The sequence below is a fragment of the Sinocyclocheilus rhinocerous genome, unplaced genomic scaffold (assembly GCF_001515625.1).
Source record: "Sinocyclocheilus rhinocerous isolate Xijiao unplaced genomic scaffold, SAMN03320098_v1.1 scaffold1570, whole genome shotgun sequence".
In the NCBI taxonomy this organism is placed as follows: Eukaryota; Metazoa; Chordata; class Actinopteri; order Cypriniformes; family Cyprinidae; genus Sinocyclocheilus; species Sinocyclocheilus rhinocerous.
In genome coordinates this window covers 500,494-519,553 of record NW_015664984.1, presented here as the reverse complement: position 1 = coordinate 519,553, position 19,060 = coordinate 500,494, and the positions used below count along the sequence as shown (strand labels likewise).

At 35.0% G+C, this 19,060-nt stretch overlaps 1 protein-coding gene and 2 pseudogenes across 1 annotated transcript in view; 1 reads left to right on the top strand and 2 right to left on the bottom strand.

The window, feature by feature from the left end:
* LOC107730531 (CDGSH iron-sulfur domain-containing protein 2) overlaps positions 1–652 on the top strand; it is a 2,283-nt gene extending 1,631 nt beyond the window's left edge. The window contains exon 3 of the mRNA XM_016541381.1: positions 159–652. Coding sequence (XP_016396867.1) covers positions 159–248 — 90 coding nt within the window. The 3' untranslated portion in view covers positions 249–652. The remainder of the gene's footprint in view (positions 1–158) is intronic.
* A 2,387-nt stretch (positions 653–3,039) lies between these two features.
* On the bottom strand, positions 3,040–13,255 carry LOC107730529 (mitochondrial sodium/hydrogen exchanger 9B2-like; annotated as a pseudogene).
* An 884-nt stretch (positions 13,256–14,139) lies between these two features.
* The window catches only part of LOC107730530 (3-hydroxybutyrate dehydrogenase type 2-like), a 7,457-nt pseudogene continuing 2,536 nt past the window's right edge, over positions 14,140–19,060 (bottom strand).

The following is a 19,060-nucleotide window of genomic DNA, read 5'->3' as shown; positions in this document are numbered from 1 at the left end:
TATGTGTGGAAAAAAAAAAAAAAAAAATATATATATATACTGTATATATGTGCGATTTTTCACTTCCTCATTTTGAGTGTCATTTTTGTCAAAAGCCTCAGGGTGCCTAAGAACCGCTGTCACTATCAGCATTTAATTTGTTCTTTCTTATCTTGCAGTTTCCTGTTTGCGATAAATCACACATAAAGCATAACGAGCTGACAGGAGACAACGTTGGTCCACTTATTCTTAAGAAGAAGACTCTGTAGCCCTCCTGCTTTGGCCCATATTACATTTATAGTTTTCTCCACTGAAAAACCTACTGTAATTTAGTTTGTTGTACTTACCCAAATCTATTTCCAACTTGTTGCTGTGGTATAGAGACGCATATAGCTGTCAATTCCGACTTTAATGCTCAAGATATTGTGGTTGATCTGACAGATTAAGTATATACCTTTGTGTTACATTGCTCTGGTGTATTTACTTTTTATACTTCGCAAATGTAGTAGATTTTTTTGTGCAATATAGCTTGGCCATAGCGAAAAATGGCGATTTTTGTCACCAATCAGTCGTCTTGGCCATGAAAGTGTCTTTTCTGTTCTTTAATCTGCATCTAGATTCAGTTTTAATGTTAAGTTGCCTTTTACTATTACTGTTGTGCTGTCATTGTGATAAAAATTGTGTTTGACATTTTCTGAGTGTAATTAAAAAATAATGTTTTACTTATTTGTCATTTTCTGCAGAATTATTCCTAAACCAACAAGAGTTCTACAATGTTTGCTAAATTATTTGAAAGTTTTCAAGTGCAGGATACTAAACTTGACGTGTGTTTCACATTGCATTAGATTGTAACAAATGGTTTCGTCAAAGCTATTGTTATACATTATTCAAATATTACAATATGTATCATAATGTAACAAATAAATGTGGCCTCTTTTCACTTCCACCTGAACCAACATGCTGTAACAATTGCAATGCATATGTATGCATTCATTCCTATTCAGAATAGTTTGACAATCCCTTGGTTCTTTTTTTGTGCCATGTTTCATATCAGATGGCTCCTGTTCATAGGTGTTTTCATAAAAATTACTTAATTGTATGTTAACTGGAATGTGCCTAATGACTTTTGTAAAAATAAAAGGTAACCGTACTTCTTTTACATCCCTCTAAATGCTGTTTTTGTTTTGCTTATCTGTTGTGTTAATAATCAAATAAGTGTGAGTGATGGATATGTGTTGCCATGCCAACAGTCTACTTATTTTTTTTTTCTAAGTTTTTGTTTCTTTTGTGTACTTTTCCTAAAACACACAATGGTGTAACTCTACCACACCAATGCTTGAAAAGTCTTCTCAGAAAGTAACAGTGCTGCTTGTTTACATCTAATTTGCCTTAGATGATATAACAAGATATGCTTTCAAATATGAATGTGGGGGGGGTTTGCCTGTCATTTACTGAAAAGGCAAATGTCATTCATTTTCTGCAGCAATACATCTACAAATAAACTACACATACACCATAGAAATAAAGTTATTGTATAACGATGACAATATAAGAATAAGGTCTTAAATGTAGTCATTTAATTGCTTAAATTAGCAGTGACTGCATGTAGCATTACCATAACCATAACAAAACCACAACACAAAACCTTGTCAATTTGAAGCAGTAAACATAACCCACTAACAGCATTCACAAAATAAGTTATATCGACAATGCCCTTTCACAAGGCTCTGTATAACATTAAAATACACATTTTATCAAAACAATCATGGAGAAAAAAAAATATTCATATAAATATAGTTCATGGAGAGTAACACAATGAACTGTGCAATGCTGTGGCAAATATACCATTTGTCATTCTATTACTACTAATAAAAAATCCTTCTTTACATTCTAAAATCACTTCCACTGTAAACACAAAATGTAACTGAGCTCTGAAGTGACCACAGAATTTTTACAGCAGTATTTGATTGTATGTATAACAGAGCTGACAAAAACCTGCAAAAACTCTGATCAATCTCAGAACACTGATCCATGACAGTGTTCGGAACAGTTATGACCATACTATTCACAATTCTTACTATTGCTGCAGTATATAGTATGCCTAAAATACTTTGATAAACACTACATAAAGACTACATTTACCAAAATGTAACTCTTGCATGAAATACTCTATCCTGCAATGTACTCAACTTAATGGATAAATACCTATTTTGCTACCCTTGTTATTTGATCAGAATGTTATTTTTTTGTTATATATATATATATATAATAAAAAAAAATGACTTAAAATAACAATCGTCAGCTATTGACAATGGTTGAAAGAAATAGGCATGTATAATAGTGAACATTTCTTTGTGTCCAATTCTTTGGTTCAGGGCTATTAATAGCATGAAATTACTTATTAATTAAGCCGTTTTAATGCTTTTTATGTCACAGCTCAGGATAGTCACTTGTGAAGGCTTTTGATGCGTCAGCCAATCAGTGTTGTCATTTTCCTGCAGCTTCAGAGTAACTATTTGCAATTAATGATGTAATTGTCTTTTTAGTTCATGTCACTTACAGTGTAAGCTTAATATACATACACTTTAAGAATGTATTTACACATTATACTTGAATCATAATAAAATTGACATCTGTGGCTTCTCTAAAGGCTTTGAGGACTTAAACATATTATATTATATTTAGTGCGGTCAAACGATTATATTTTCTAAATATATACGGTATGTGTGTGTGTATTTATATATACATAAATATACACGGTACACATACATATATTATGTAAACAAAAACTTTTATTTTGGATGCGATTAATCGTGATTAATTGTTTGACAGCACTAATATTATAGACAAGCTGTGAATATAAATATAAAACTACAGAAGGCTGTATACAGTATATACTGCACAGTGCTCAGTAAATAGTAAGCTAGTATTCCATTCCGAACATAGTCATGACAGCACTGACCACTACACAACTTTCTGTAACACTGATATGCAGTCACTGCAGACTCATCTGTAATATATCTAATGTAACAAATACTATCAACACAGACATAAGCCAGTTAGAAAAAAATAATATTCATAAACATGTTTTTGTACTTGATAGTGCTAACAATGATCCCTATAGTGTTCGATCCTTCAAAATCCCACCTGTAAAAGGAATATTGCGAGTGATTTGAGAGTTTTCATCCACCTTGGAAGGTAAAAAAATAAGAGTTGGGTTCCTTCATCTGAAAAGCGAGTCTGCCACTTTTGCAGTCTGACTTCAGAGGGTCGCAGTAGTAATGAGTTTGAGAATCCACTTTGAAGACAAAAAGGATCATCAGCAGCCTTGGACGTTGGGTTGTCACGTCCCAGAAGCATTTCAGAAACATCACAGGGCACTCTCATACGTCACCGGGGTCCCCGATGCAGATAAAGCACCTTGACTGACAGCTACAATTCAGAAAATGACAAAGCAAACATTCATTTAACACAATGAAGAATGTTAGTACCAAGCAATTGTTAGAGAGATTTCAGTTGCTTTTTACATCTATTTATACTATTTATATACAGAGTAAATAAAAATATGTACAGTAGGCTAGATATAAGTGGGGTTAATTTCATATTTTCACACAGAACATGTTTATGAATTTGAAGAAAACTGACAGGTCTCGGTTATAGAAGCTGGAGCATTTTATGTTTTTTTAACACATTAGCAAAGTGCAATAGCCAGCATTGTACAAACAATAAAGCAAACACAGAGTGAAACAGGACAAGCGGTGACCTGCCAGCATGCAAATTCACCAAGCTGTGGTGAATTTCCATGTGCATCTCATGTCGCATGTTTATCAAAATAGATGAGTTGCTATCCATATATTTTTGATGGCAAGACAACTGCAGAAACCTACTTCAGTATTATTTGCACAGCTATTCAGTTTAGATCTGACCCAAACTCTGTTTACTTTCTACAAAAAGTAGCATCCTAACCATCATGAACCATCGTGACTGATGATGAAAAATTTTTTTGTACACTTTCACGCATACCACAAAAATAGCACTTCTCATGTGAAGAGCAACTAAAGGTCATGTTGCTAAGCTAATGACCCAATGCTGTAAGTATATGAAGATTCTTAAGTTTTTTCCACATTTTTGAAAGTCATATATTATGCTTACCCAGTCTGCATTTGTTTGATTAAAAAATACAGTAAAAACTATTATTTTGTAAAATAATTACAATTTAAAATAACGGTTTTCTTTTTATTTAGTATGTTTGCATCTTTTTGAACATATTTAGTAAAATGTAATTTATTCCCGCGATGGCAAAACTGAATTTTCAACAGCCATTAATCGAGTGTTATAATAATATTTGAATATTACATTATAATAATGTATTATATATTTAATAATAGTATTAAATTTTTATATTTAAATACTTCATTCATAATGCATATATTTTATACACAAATATTTACAAAATAACACATTAGCTATGACACAAAACTGTTTACATCATAGGGACTAGCAGGGATCATCTAGCAGAAAGATGACATGTAATTAAATAATTATTTAATGACAATTTGTGTTCTTAATATTTTATATTCTAACCATCTTATGAAATTGACAAGGTACTTATTCCACCATGTCTCTTAGCTACACAATCTTGGATAAAAATATTTACTAGGACCGCTAGCTCTAGGTGTGGTTAATATGTTCTAATCATTATTTGATTTCAATTGTTTAAAATCAATCAAATAAACTTTTTTTTAAACAAAATTATGTTTCCTGACCAAAATAATTTGTCCAAGCAAAATTTGTGCCAATGATTCCTAAAAATGTTGCCTAGGTGGCAAATGTTGCTCACTCTATATGTGACCTGTGCTGGCAAAATGAGTCACAATGAGCAAATTTTCATTTACCAAAATGTAACTCTTGCATGAAATACTCTATCCTGCAATGTACTCAACTTAATGGATAAATACCTATTTTGCTACCCTTGTTATTTGATCAGAATGTTATTTTTTTGTTATATATATATATATAATAAAAAAAAATGACTTAAAATAACAATCGTCAGCTATTGACAATGGTTGAAAGAAATAGGCATGTATAATAGTGAACATTTCTTTGTGTCCAATTCTTTGGTTCAGGGCTATTAAAAGCATGAAATTACTTATTAATTAAGCCGTTTTAATGCTTTTTATGTCACAGCTCAGGATAGTCACTTGTGAAGGCTTTTGATGCGTCAGCCAATCAGTGTTGTCATTTTCCTGCAGCTTCAGAGTAACTATTTGCAATTAATGATGTAATTGTCTTTTTAGTTCATGTCACTTTATGTGACCTGTGCTGGCAAAATGAGTCACAATGAGCAAATTTTCAAAAAATATAATCTGAAAAAATGTTCGTTAAAATAATCCATGTGACATCAGGGGTTCAACCGTAATTTTACGAAGCTACGGGATTACTTTTTGTACGCAAATAAAATAAAAATAACGGCTTTATTCAACAATTTGTCTCCTCCGAGTCTCCCTAGCGCCATTTTGGATAGTATCTACTGAACGTAAACAATGTACGCTGTTCTGTGTCAGCTGCACCACACGAAAACAATGTATCCGCGTGGCGCAGCTGACACAGAACAGCATATGCCGTTTACGTATGTGATACTCTCCAAAATGGAGCTAAGGAGACACGGAGGAGACGAATTGTTGAATAAAGTCGTTATTTTTTATTTTATTTGCATACAAAAAGTAAACTCGTAGCTTCGTAAAATTACAGTTGAACCCCTGAGGTCACATGGATTATTTTACCGATCTCCTTGCTACGTTTCTGGACCTTGATCGTGGTAATTACATTGCTGTCTATGGGAGGGTCAGAGAGCTGTCAGAATTCATCAAAAATATCTTAATTTGTGTTCCGAAGATGAACGAAGGTCTTACGGGTTTGGAACGACATGAGGGTGAGTACTTAATGACAGAATTTTCATTTTTGGGTGAACTAACCCTTTAATATTAATTACTATAATAATAATCACAGTATAGCCATTTTTTTAATCTTTGTTATTAAAAATAAGAACAGATGCAAAAATAAACAACAACAATAGAACAAATATAAGAAATTAAAGTGCATTTATTTTTTCATTTTACATCTAAACAAAAAAATTAAAGTAAGAAAAACTAATAATAAAATGTAAAAATCACTTCAGTGTGTTCATTACAAATAAATTGATTATTAAAACTACAAAAGCAGTTCAATCAAGAGCAGCGATCTTTTCTTTTATTGTTTGATTAACATTATTGAGACAGACGGCATATAGTCCTACTGTACTGCACGGATCTAATATAATGTTACACATCAGAAGATTTTCCCCAACAGTTCCTCAAACATTCACTGATTGTTTGGGTGAATAGCCTACTTAAAATACTGTAATTCTGTGTATACAGTATGTGTATGTATGGAAGCGCCTTATGTGTGCGATTCATACAGTATATCAGTCAGCGGTAGTGCGAGAAGTGAGCAGAGAAAAGGGTACTCCTCTCAGAAAACGTACAAATAAAGATCATTTTAGATGTTTAATTACTATTTGGAGCATTGGGATTGCTAGACATATTATATAAGGCTTAAGGAACTCATTTTTTGAAAATCTGAAATACGACCAAAATCAAAATTTTTCACATTTTTTGTCTGTAGCTCAAAATTAGCCCGTGTGCATTGCGACTCATTTTGCCAACACGGGTCACATATGGGTGTGTGTGTGTGTGTGTGTACAAATATCTCACCCCACTCAGGGTTCTTTGGTTTCTGCAGGAGTCGAGGTCCGAGTAGGCTGATGAGGAGTGCTCCAATAGGAGCGGTGATGAGGATGGACAGCACAGCCACAGTGAGGACGTCCATGCCGTACCTCTGCAGCTCAAGGTCATTCTTGGAGCGCGCCATGTCCAGAGCTGTAGAGCCAATGGCAGCCTGAAAACAATCACACAGCATTCATAGGGATCTCATGTGCATTTCATTTATTGTCATTTAGCTCACACTTGCCTAAAAAAACCTAGAAGGACTGAGTAAAAGATAAAGGCACATTAAAACAGAGGGTCTATTTGTTAGACTTGGCAAGTATACCTGTACTGTGGCTTTAGGAATCCAGGCTAGAGCGATGAAGACTTTCTCTTTCAGGTTAAAGCCGGCTCGCAGTACCACAACAAAAGTGACAATCAGGCGTACCGTGAGTGCGATGAACAGGGCTGCTATACCCAGAACTGAGGACACATTACATTACAGTTGATCAACTGCATGTTTGAAATGCTATACACGTGAAAAAGTGCACACTGCTGACATCCCAATCACTTTAGTTTTTTCCAGCTCTTTTTCTAAAACCAGTTTTGTAGAAATGACAGTGTAACAACTTGAGAGTGTAACACTCACACACAGTCGTGACCTCCAAAGAAGTAATGATAACCTCAGCACCGATGAGACCAAAGAGAAGAGGCTGGAACACATGCCAAAACTTCTCCACCACCGCTTCCACTGGAGCCTAAACACACATACACACTGAAATGAAACGTGTGATCTGAGAAAATGGGGAGAAAATCTATTAGTGCTGACACAGAGAAAAAGAACGCATGTACTTCAAATAATTTTGATATGCTCTCTTCAAAATCATACATTGTCAGTACAATGCAAGTCTTTTCAAAATCATACATTGATTTAAAAATGTAAGTCTAATATGTGAAGAGTGCAGATGCAAAAGCCTCTAAGTGCCGTTTGAAATTGTCTTTTAAAATTAGCATTTTTCTCAGGTTCCTATGTGAAGTTTCAGTAATTTTACTTTAATGGCAATGAATGGGTTTTTTTCATTGCCATTAGAGTGAAATAACTGAACGTAAACATAGGAACCTGAGAAAAATGCTCATTTTAGAATACAATTTTAAATGGCACTTAGAGGCTTTTGCATCTGAACTCTTCATGTAGTCTTTGTAAAAATATAAAGCAAAACAACAACAAAAAAAGATTTAGACCTTAGCTTTCCCCCAGCCTATTGCAGCCACAAATGTCAGCACTAGCGTACAGAGTCCTCCTGCACCAGGAATCCCAGCCACATTGCTGCCAAACAAAGCAAACACGGCCAGCCCCAACACCAGGAAGGAACGCTTCAGCACGAGGTTTCCCTGTGTGGTAGGTAGAAGACACAAACAACCAACAACCATGAAAACTGTTACCCTAACAACACCAATTTTTGAATCTGAACATGTACTTCTCAATCATACAGTTGTAGCTCACGTACCTGGTCTCTGCTGGGGAATTATCGTAGAAAGTACCCTAAGGCCACACCAGTGACCACCCCACCTAATACCTCCAGTGGTCCCCTCAGTATATTTACCCACACAGTGCCTGCAGAGGGCGAGAGAGAGAGAACAGTACTGTAAGATGGGACCACTAACACCAAGGACGTCCATAAAGCCTGGAGAAAGAACCTTTTTAATTGCATGTGTTAATATGCAAAATGTAATGATTCATATACATACATTATTAAAAAGGTTGGGGTCCATTTTTAAAAGACATTATAAAGTTATAAAAGATATATCCTATATCAAATAAATGCTGTTCTTTTGAATTTTCTATTCATAAAAGAATGATTGAAAAATCACAATTTCCACAAAAATATTAGATTATTTAAGTGTATATATATATATATATATATATATATAGAAGACTGGAGTAATGATGCTGAAAATTTGGCTTTGACGGAAATAAAAAACATTGCTAAATTCTAATATATATATATATATATATATATATATATTAGAATTTAGCACAATGTAGTCTTATCCTAAACATCGTCCATCTGTGGAAAAGCATTTTTCCAGACTGGTTAAATTATTGATATCAAATGAACACTGAATCCAATGTCAGCTGACTTTGTGCTCTCATTTATTACTTTATTTTAGAAATATACTGTGTATTTGCTCCCTTTTGGATATCTTTTGGCATACCTGTGGCGAAAGCTATACCCAAGCAGGTGGTGAAACAGGTAATGGCAATGATGTCATCAACGCTGCATGCTGCCGTGAGTAGAGTAGGTATACCCTGCTCTAAACCGTACCCCTCCTTATGCAGAAGCAGCATAGACGGAACCACAACAGCAGTAGAAACAGCCCCGAGAACAAACCTACAGAGCAAAATATGGCAGCAATTAGGTTGATAGCAGCAGACATTGTCAGAGAGGTTCTTGTCTAATCAAAATCAGTGGTTTACCCTAAAATAAAGCCCCAGACCCATGGAAGACCCAATATTAAATAGGAGACCACAGCCATAGTGGTTGCCTCGCAGGTCAGAGGGAACATGGACAAACGCAAACACACGGTTTTGAGCTTCTTCAGAGCCTGAAATACACATAAAAACAATATATTAGAACACAATTTATTTTTGAACGGTTAAGTGAAAAATCTTCATGAAATGAAAGTGGATATCAACAAACAATATGGTGTTTGGCTGAAAGAGAATTCTAAAGAGCATGAAGGCACATCCTCTCGGGTTAGCAGCAATGTTTTTGTTGTAACTCTACAGGGGCCGGTGAGGTTTCTTACCTTTTCGTCTAATTCCAGCCCAGCCTTGACCAGAATGACACCCAGTGCAATGCTCCTCAGAGAAGCAGACCATCTAACATCGATGTAAACTGCATCTGTCACCACAGGGATGTTTCTGAGGATAAACCCTGCCAGCAGCATGCCTGCGGACACACGCAGAGAAAACAATACAACTGAATAACACAAACAGAAACCCCATAGTCATTCATTACAGTTCTCACACCGACAATGAAACTGACCACTCTGAGAAAAAAAATGACAAAAATTAAGAAATAACACAGGCAGTTTATCTTTGAGCTGTGGGGGAAATTGAATTATACACTACCGTTCAAAAGTTTGGGGGCGGTAAGACTTTTTAAATGTTTTTGAAATAAGTCTCTTATGCCCATCAAGACTGCATTTATTTGATCATATAAATGCAATATTACTGTATAATAAAATAAAGTAACTGTTCTCAATTTTAATATATTTTAAAATTCTATGTATTCCTGTAATTCTGATATGCTGATTAGGTGCTCAAGAAACATTTTTCTTATTGTCAATGTTTAAAACAATTTTTTGAAAGTTCAAAAGAATAGCATTTATTTGAAACAGAAATATCTGTAACATTAACAATTGTCTTTTCTGTCACTTTTGATCAATTTAATGTGTCATTGCTGAATAAAGTTCTCTCAAATAATCGTACTAACCTCACATTTTTTGAACAGTAGTGTAAATTAGTCAATTAACCAATCAACCAATAAATTTAAGGTTCTTATAGAAGTTACCATCAGAATGACTTAATTTTTTGTGTTCATTACGGAAATAGTATAATGGTTATATATGTTTTAACATAAGAGGTAGAATACAGTATGTACTGTGCCATATCAACCCTCTACAATGCGAGTAAATCACTCACATATGCGACTAAATCTTTACTCTGGGCGACTAAATGATGTCTAATATTAGCCACTGGCTAATAATATATATATATATATATATATATATATATATATATATATATATATATATAAAATACATATCCATATATAGTTTATCAGACTGGCAAGTAAACAAAAAAAATTTAATAGCCAATGTCGATTCAATTGCCAAGGTGTCCGTAGAGGGTTGCATATGAATTGCATTCCATCCCTAACACAGCCATAATTTTCTTAGATTGAGGTCACATTTCCCATTTGACATTTTACTGAAATTTCATAGGTGATAGCAATCAAAAAAGTTCCAAACGCAGATTTCACTCAAGTTTGAGTTAGTCACATGAATTCACCATGCTGACCAACAGAAAACTGTGCTTTATGCAAGTGTTGTGTTGTAATTACTACATTATTAACAACAGACAACAATGCAGAAATTGCACATACCAAGTAGTGGAGGTAAAGGTGGCATGTTCGGGAAGACTCGCCGTCACTTTGCTTTTTTCTCACATGCAAAGAGAGAGACAGAGTGAGAGAGTCTTACATACCATGCAGAATTGACGCGCTATATGTAAACGATATTCTTTGTTGTATTTTCCTGTCAAAATAACGGAGTTCCTTTGGAGTTCTTCAGCTTTTAAGAACTGCCGGTAGTGGGACGGAACTAATGCGCAAACGACAATCTCATTGGCTAGCGCTCACCTATTATCGTCCCTGATTTGAATCCAGCAAATCAATTCTAGCGAATGCACACAACCTGATTAATATTCATGAATCCAGCAGCTCGTTAATCCTTAATTGTGATAGCAATCAAAAAAGTTCCAAACGCAGATTTCACTCAAGTTTGAGTTAGTCACATGAATTCACCATGCTGACCAACAGAAAACTGTGCTTTATGCAAGTGTTGTGTTGTAATTACTACATTATTAACAACAGACAACAATGCAGAAATTGCACATACCAAGTAGTGGAGGTAAAGGTGGCATGTTCGGGAAGTGTATGCGTCCAAACAGTTTTCCCCCGGCTACAGAACAAATAAACAAGGTCACGATACCAAAGAGGTTCCCGCCAGGAAGACATTCCTTCTCTGTAATGGACCAAACAACCCCAAAGAGCACTGCGGCCATGGACACTACAAAGGGGACAAGAACAAACAGATGCTGTGTTCACAGGAACAAATTGAAATATATTAGGTAAAAAAACAGCTATATTCAATTGTAATAACATTTCATAATATTCCTGTATTTTTTTATTTAATACAGTATACAATTTATTTTAAAAACCTTAAAAATCACCTTCTGACCCCAAGCTTTAGAAAAATAGTGTATGTGCAATCTCTATCATCGTGTTTGGGAAAATCATTGACCCTTTTCTAACCTTTGGTGATAATGGTAGCCAGCAGGCCTCTGGGTGGACATGGGCACAGTCTGCGCAGCCATGGGCAGCATTCGTACGGAGGGTCTGTGTTAGTACAAGCATCAACTGAAGACACCAGTCGAGGGACATAAGTCGTCTCTTCGGTCATACTCGGATTGGGGCTCTCTGAGCGCTTCGGAACCACCAGCACTGTCTGACTGACAGTAAGGTGATGCTGTTGGAGAATGAAGAAACAAGCAATGATCTTTGTAGCAAAATATAAATTTGCAGATGTTTTTATCCAGTGCAGCATATAATACATAGTACTGTATGATGTATTTCCATACAGGATGTCTGAGATAGGGCTGCAAAACGATTAATCGCGATTAATCGCATTCAAAATAAAAGCTTGTTTACATACTATATGTGTGTGCTGTGTATATTTATTATGTATACACACACATATGTATATATTTTAAAAATATATATTTGTATGCATATATATGCATAAATGGCTTTGATTGACTAGTACCAGTCTATATAGTATTATGATTAATTGCACAGCAGAAAGTTTGAGTGAAGTTTAAAAGAAAAATTATTTGTATTAAATGTAAAAAAGAATGCAAAATAAGAAGCAGAATTGACCCTAGTCTCAGTTCTCTCAGTGTATCTTCTTATACATATTTGAAAGTACATGAACTATTGCTCTATAAAGCATTCAAATGTTTGTTAATTGAAAAAATTAAGGTTATTATAAAGTGTTGAACGTTTTAATTGTCCATTAAGGCTTGAGATCATTTTATCTACATACTGTAACATCAATAAAGGCAACTGTCCCATTTTATAGAACCAATATTGAAATAATACAGACAGAAACAGCATAAAGTGGGGAATTCTGACTAATAACCTACTTCGGCATGATTCCCCAAGGTGGAGGCTGCATCCTCGGTCGTCTGTGAGTATGTGGAGTGGGCTGAATGGGGTCTGGACTGGACATCCTCCATGGCACTGTACTTCTGCTCTATCCTCGCTCGAGTTTTCTAGCCATTGCACGTGTTCATGACCGGCTCCTGTTTATCAACACTCATCTGTGTAAATATAAATCGCGATTACAGCGTCTGCCTATCGATGAAGCCTGAATAGCTGTTATCAATGAACTTCAAAGAGGAAATAACACGAGTACTAGAAAAGAAACCGACTGGTTTATTCGACAGGTTAATCGGATTGTGACAGGACTAAACGCGACGCCTGGGCCATATGGTGCTTTATCAGACTGAAGAGCGCATGGCATATGGTCTCTGTTTGTAAGACCGTAGTAAACCACTCACTGAGTAGCATTACTGACATCACAGTGTTCTTAGTCCAGGTATTCTTATTTATAGCATCTTCAACTATCGTCTATAAGATTAATTTCCTTCCTTGTTTCATGACCATTGCAATCCTGCTGTTTTGCGTAATAAAGAAATTGTCTTTTCTCCGTGATGATTATCATTTTTGTTATGATAAATCAATCACCTGACGTGAAATAATGAAAACAAACAATCGTGGCTTCGAACCTTACTGCCATCAAATCAGATCTCATGCGGAAGTATCTGTAAGTTTGACCGACATGTGCTAAAGTCTACACATATAAAAACAAATAACAGTAAAAATATACGCGCTTGATCCAAGATGCGCGGATAGTGTTTAAAGGTTAATCTTTTACCCGGTGGAGCCATCCGGAAGTGTGAGTGACAGCTGTCCAACCCTGATAATAAAATGGTCTAATCAGGTCCAAGCGGTGCTATTTTCCCAACCCCTTTTCTGACAAGTCCCACCTCCTGTGGAGTGATTGGCTAGAGCTAACAGTAACTGACCAATCACAAGACGTCGGCAAGAGACTTCTGCGTTTATCATGATCCCATAATCATGTGACATCCACAATGTTTTATGCTTAATATGGTTTATTTTTTAACATATAAACGGCACGTATAGTCAAGCTAAAGCCAGGGAATTAATAAAATAAACACCAAGAGCTTCAAAGCTTTTTTTTTTTTACAATTACTAATAGTTTTAATTCTAGGTTTCAGTGTCAAAAACACTGATTACTATTCTCAACCTTTATTTATGAATTGGACATTTGTCTAATAGAAGACAATAAATGGCCAAAAATGTTTATGTACATTTGGCATATTTTGTCCACAATTTTATAATGGCCAAGAACAATTCAGATTCAGTACAACAACTGCACCATAGCAGCATTAAGGTTTTCAAGATAAAGAAAATCAGTGACTGTTTCTCTGGAAGTCAAATTGTATGCATGTTAAAGGTTATTTAGTAAATGTAACAAATCATCCTCAGAGTCTCCATCCTCCATCAATGATGGCTTCTGTTCCTGTTACATAGGCAGACTGTAGGAATAAAAATCCTTTGATTATTTTTAAATAGCCAGCTATATTTTTAATCCAAGTGAACTGTTAAAATGGCAACACCACTTTTCAGTACCATATGGTGTGTCTTAAATGATATATATATAAAAAAAAATAGAGAACAATGGACAAAGACTCACCTCATCTGAGACCAAGTACACACACGGATGTGCCACTTCCTCTGCAGTGCACAATCTTCTGTCTGGCCATAAAGTCTTTAAAAGCCTAACAGGTTAAAAACAGAAACTCTATGACAGTGAGAATGACACGCTGAACTGTGTGTTTATATGATTAGTAATTGTTGTTAGTAAAAACCTTTGGTTAGTGTCTGTATAAAAAAAAAAAAAAGATTATTTTTGTACTCATTCAAAAAAATCAATTGTACTAAAGGCAAAAATAGCACATTGTGTGAGCAAAATTATTTTCACAGAAGCTTCCCAGAATCATTGTAAATGATCATTCTGACAATCATTCTCATAAGGTTTCAAAAAGCAGAAGTGTCATTCTGCTGACCCTTGGATCACATAACATAATATGCTAAATAAATGTATAAATATGATAACATAAATGCCTTGACTGTCACTTTTGATAAATTTAATGGACAGGACTAAACGCGACGCCTGGGCCATATGGTGCTTTATCAGACTGAAGAGCGCATGGCATATGGTCTCTGTTTGTAAGACCGTAGTAAACCACTCACTGAGTAGCATTACTGACATCACAGTGTTCTTAGTCCAGGTATTCTTATTTATAGCATCTTCAACTATCGTCTATAAGATTAATTTCCTTCCTTGTTTCATGACCATTGCAATCCTGCTGTTTTGCGTAATAAAGAAATTGTCTTTTCTCCGTGATGATTATCATTTTTGTTATGATAAATCAATCACCTGACGTGAAATAATGAAAACAAACAATCGTGGCTTCGAACCTTACTGCCATCAAATCAGATCTCATGCGGAAGTATCTGTAAGTTTGACCGACATGTGCTAAAGTCTACACATATAAAAACAAATAACAGTAAAAATATACGCGCTTGATCCAAGATGCGCGGATAGTGTTTAAAGGTTAATCTTTTACCCGGTGGAGCCATCCGGAAGTGTGAGTGACAGCTGTCCAACCCTGATAATAAAATGGTCTAATCAGGTCCAAGCGGTGCTATTTTCCCAACCCCTTTTCTGACAAGTCCCACCTCCTGTGGAGTGATTGGCTAGAGCTAACAGTAACTGACCAATCACAAGACGTCGGCAAGAGACTTCTGCGTTTATCATGATCCCATAATCATGTGACATCCACAATGTTTTATGCTTAATATGGTTTATTTTTTAACATATAAACGGCACGTATAGTCAAGCTAAAGCCAGGGAATTAATAAAATAAACACCAAGAGCTTCAAAGCTTATTTTTTTTACAATTACTAATAGTTTTAATTCTAGGTTTCAGTGTCAAAAACACTGATTACTATTCTCAACCTTTATTTATGAATTGGACATTTGTCTAATAGAAGACAATAAATGGCCAAAAATGTTTATGTACATTTGGCATATTTTGTCCACAATTTTATAATGGCCAAGAACAATTCAGATTCAGTACAACAACTGCACCATAGCAGCATTAAGGTTTTCAAGATAAAGAAAATCAGTGACTGTTTCTCTGGAAGTCAAATTGTATGCATGTTAAAGGTTATTTAGTAAATGTAACAAATCATCCTCAGAGTCTCCATCCTCCATCAATGATGGCTTCTGTTCCTGTTACATAGGCAGACTGTAGGAATAAAAATCCTTTGATTATTTTTAAATAGCCAGCTATATTTTTAATCCAAGTGAACTGTTAAAATGGCAACACCACTTTTCAGTACCATATGGTGTGTCTTAAATGATATATATATAAAAAAAAATAGAGAACAATGGACAAAGACTCACCTCATCTGAGACCAAGTACACACACGGATGTGCCACTTCCTCTGCAGTGCACAATCTTCTGTCTGGCCATAAAGTCTTTAAAAGCCTAACAGGTTAAAAACAGAAACTCTATGACAGTGAGAATGACACGCTGAACTGTGTGTTTATATGATTAGTAATTGTTGTTAGTAAAAACCTTTGGTTAGTGTCTGTATAAAAAAAAAAAGAGATTATTTTTGTACTCATTCAAAAAAACCAATTGTACTAAAGGCAAAAATAGCACATTGTGAGAGCAAAATTATTTTCACAGAAGCTTCCCAGAATCATTGTAAATGATCATTCTGACAATCATTCTCATAAGGTTTCAAAAAGCAGAAGTGTCATTCTGCTGACCCTTGGATCACATAACATAATATGCTAAATAAATGCATAAATATGATAACATAAAAATGCCTTGACTGTCACTTTTGATAAATTTAATGCATCTTTGCTGAATAAAGGCATTAATTTCTCTCTTTTCAATTTTCCTTATTGAAATTTTTTGAATGGTAGTTTATTACGGTGTTCGCAGATACTGTATTAAGAAGCAAAGCATTTTCAACATAGACAATATCATGTGATCATGTGACACTGAAAGTTGGATGAATGGCTTCTGAAAAAAATCTGATTTTCATCATAGCAAAAAAAGACATTTTAAAATGTATTAAAAAAAAGAAAACAGTTATTTTAAATTGTAATATTTCACACTTGATCAGTAATGTATATTTACATGACCTTTCTCTTAACAGTTTTGCTTCTGCTGTATGACTACAATGTTGTTGTAAAATATAAACTTTAAGCCTCATTAACTTTCACTCAGAGAAGCCAGAGCTTGTCTCTAGAATTGCCCAAGTGTATCATCATCAAAAGTTAGTTGATAAGGAGTTGCTGGCATGTTTCATGTGTTCACGTGCTTCAGTTGGCTGTTAGTTATCTTCCCTGAGAGCTCTAAAAGACTTTTGCATTTGGAAAAAGACAATCAAAAATTACGCAAACAGCTTCTTGCTTCTTTGCAATGGAAGCAGTACCTGCTCTGGATCAGGCCTGTCCTGAATTCTCTGTCGTAATGAAGGCGTATCTACAGTTCCTGTAAAGGTCAAAAGAAGCAAAATGACTCATAAAATCACTAGGTACAGTGACATTTTTGTATGTTACAGGGACTTAAGTTTATATCGGAAACCAATCAGTAAAGCAGCATACCAGGGCTGATACAATTGCAGCGGATCCCCTGTTCCAGGAAATCAGCTGCCACTGATTTGGTCAGTCCAGCTTTAGTCATGCTGTAGACACATCTGTTCACAACTCCTGGACATGCAATTAAGGATGAGCAATTAGGAGAGGGCAAACTTCACTTGACCTGGCATTTATCCAATTTCAGCATCAGCCAAACTGGAGATAACGGGGGTAAGATAATATGCCAAGAGCTACATGGAACAATGTCAATCATCACATGTAATTAAGAGCAAAGGGCCAAATCTTGATATACAATATGATGTATTACAGCAGCCCATTTATAATTCAGCATCAAAATGCAAATAGGTTGCAACAGAATATAATTATTACCTTTGATACTAGATGCCACAGATGCCATATTGATGATATTAACAGATTTACAAGGCAGCATGTATGTGGAGTTGGATAAGGAAAAATCAGTTTAAATTGGCTGACTGGTTAAAGTAATACTTCAAATCAGATGACAGGATTATTGCATTCGTGTAGCTTTTATCAAATGTACACCACCCATCAAAATTTCAGTATTTTTTTAAAGAAATTAATTAAAAAACATTTCATCAAGAGTGCATTAAATTGATTATCAGTGACAGTAAAGACATTTATAATGTTACAAAAAAAATAATATTTAAAATAAATGTTCTTTTTGTCATCATGTTTTCAACATTGATAATAGTAATTGAAATGTTACTTGAGCACTAAATCAACAAATAAATATTCAGCTTTGCCATCACAGGAATAAATAACAAATTTAAAATGCATTCATATTAATGCATTCAATACTATAGTCATATTAAATTGTAATAAACTTAGCAAGTAGCAACCCAAACTTTTGAACATTAGTATAAGAGCTATTATTGGCATAGTGATGTATAAAAATTGTCCTAATTTGACATATATTTATAATTCATAAACTAAAAAATGTCTGGGTTGCCGTTTGAGCACATTTATGCAGTCACAGGGATTACGTATTAAACCGCATAGTACAGATCTGTTTTGTACTCTTAACCCAAAGAACAAACTAGATGGGGATGAAAGCATAATCTTTAAATACGAAGGTCTTTTCCAGGGATAATGGGGGAGAAAAAGAAGAGGTAGCATGAGGTGTTCTGGGATAATCCTAGAGAGAAGGACAAAATGACCTTAGGCAGGAAGGCCTTGATCATCAGGTACATGCTACGGACATTCACGTTCATAGTGAAGTCCCAAACCGATTCCTCACACTCCAGTATTTAGCCATGATGGACAAATCTGTGTCAAAGAAAGAAGAAAAAAAAGAGAAACTGTATGCACATCAAAGAAGCCCTTAAAAATGAAATATAGTCATGCTATTGCATCATTCCTGATTTCTAGAAGGTGGTACATTCTAGCCAGGATAGACTACAAATAGAAACTCCATACAAATATAAAAAAGTTAGCTAAAGATATACATTCACTGCTTTTAATGAGAAATTCAAACACAGCAACATTGAAGAGCACATCCATATAGTCAAAGTCCTTGGCCATGGACTTTACCTGGTCTTTCTTGGTAACATCAACAACTTTGGTTTTGATCCCTAAAAAAAGCAAGGGAATAAAAGAACATTCCAGGAATCTGAAGAGCATACAGAAGCCTGAGAGGAGAAGCACCCTTGAACTAAAGCAATTAATGGAATTATGTTGCAAAGCAGAGCAGCATGAAA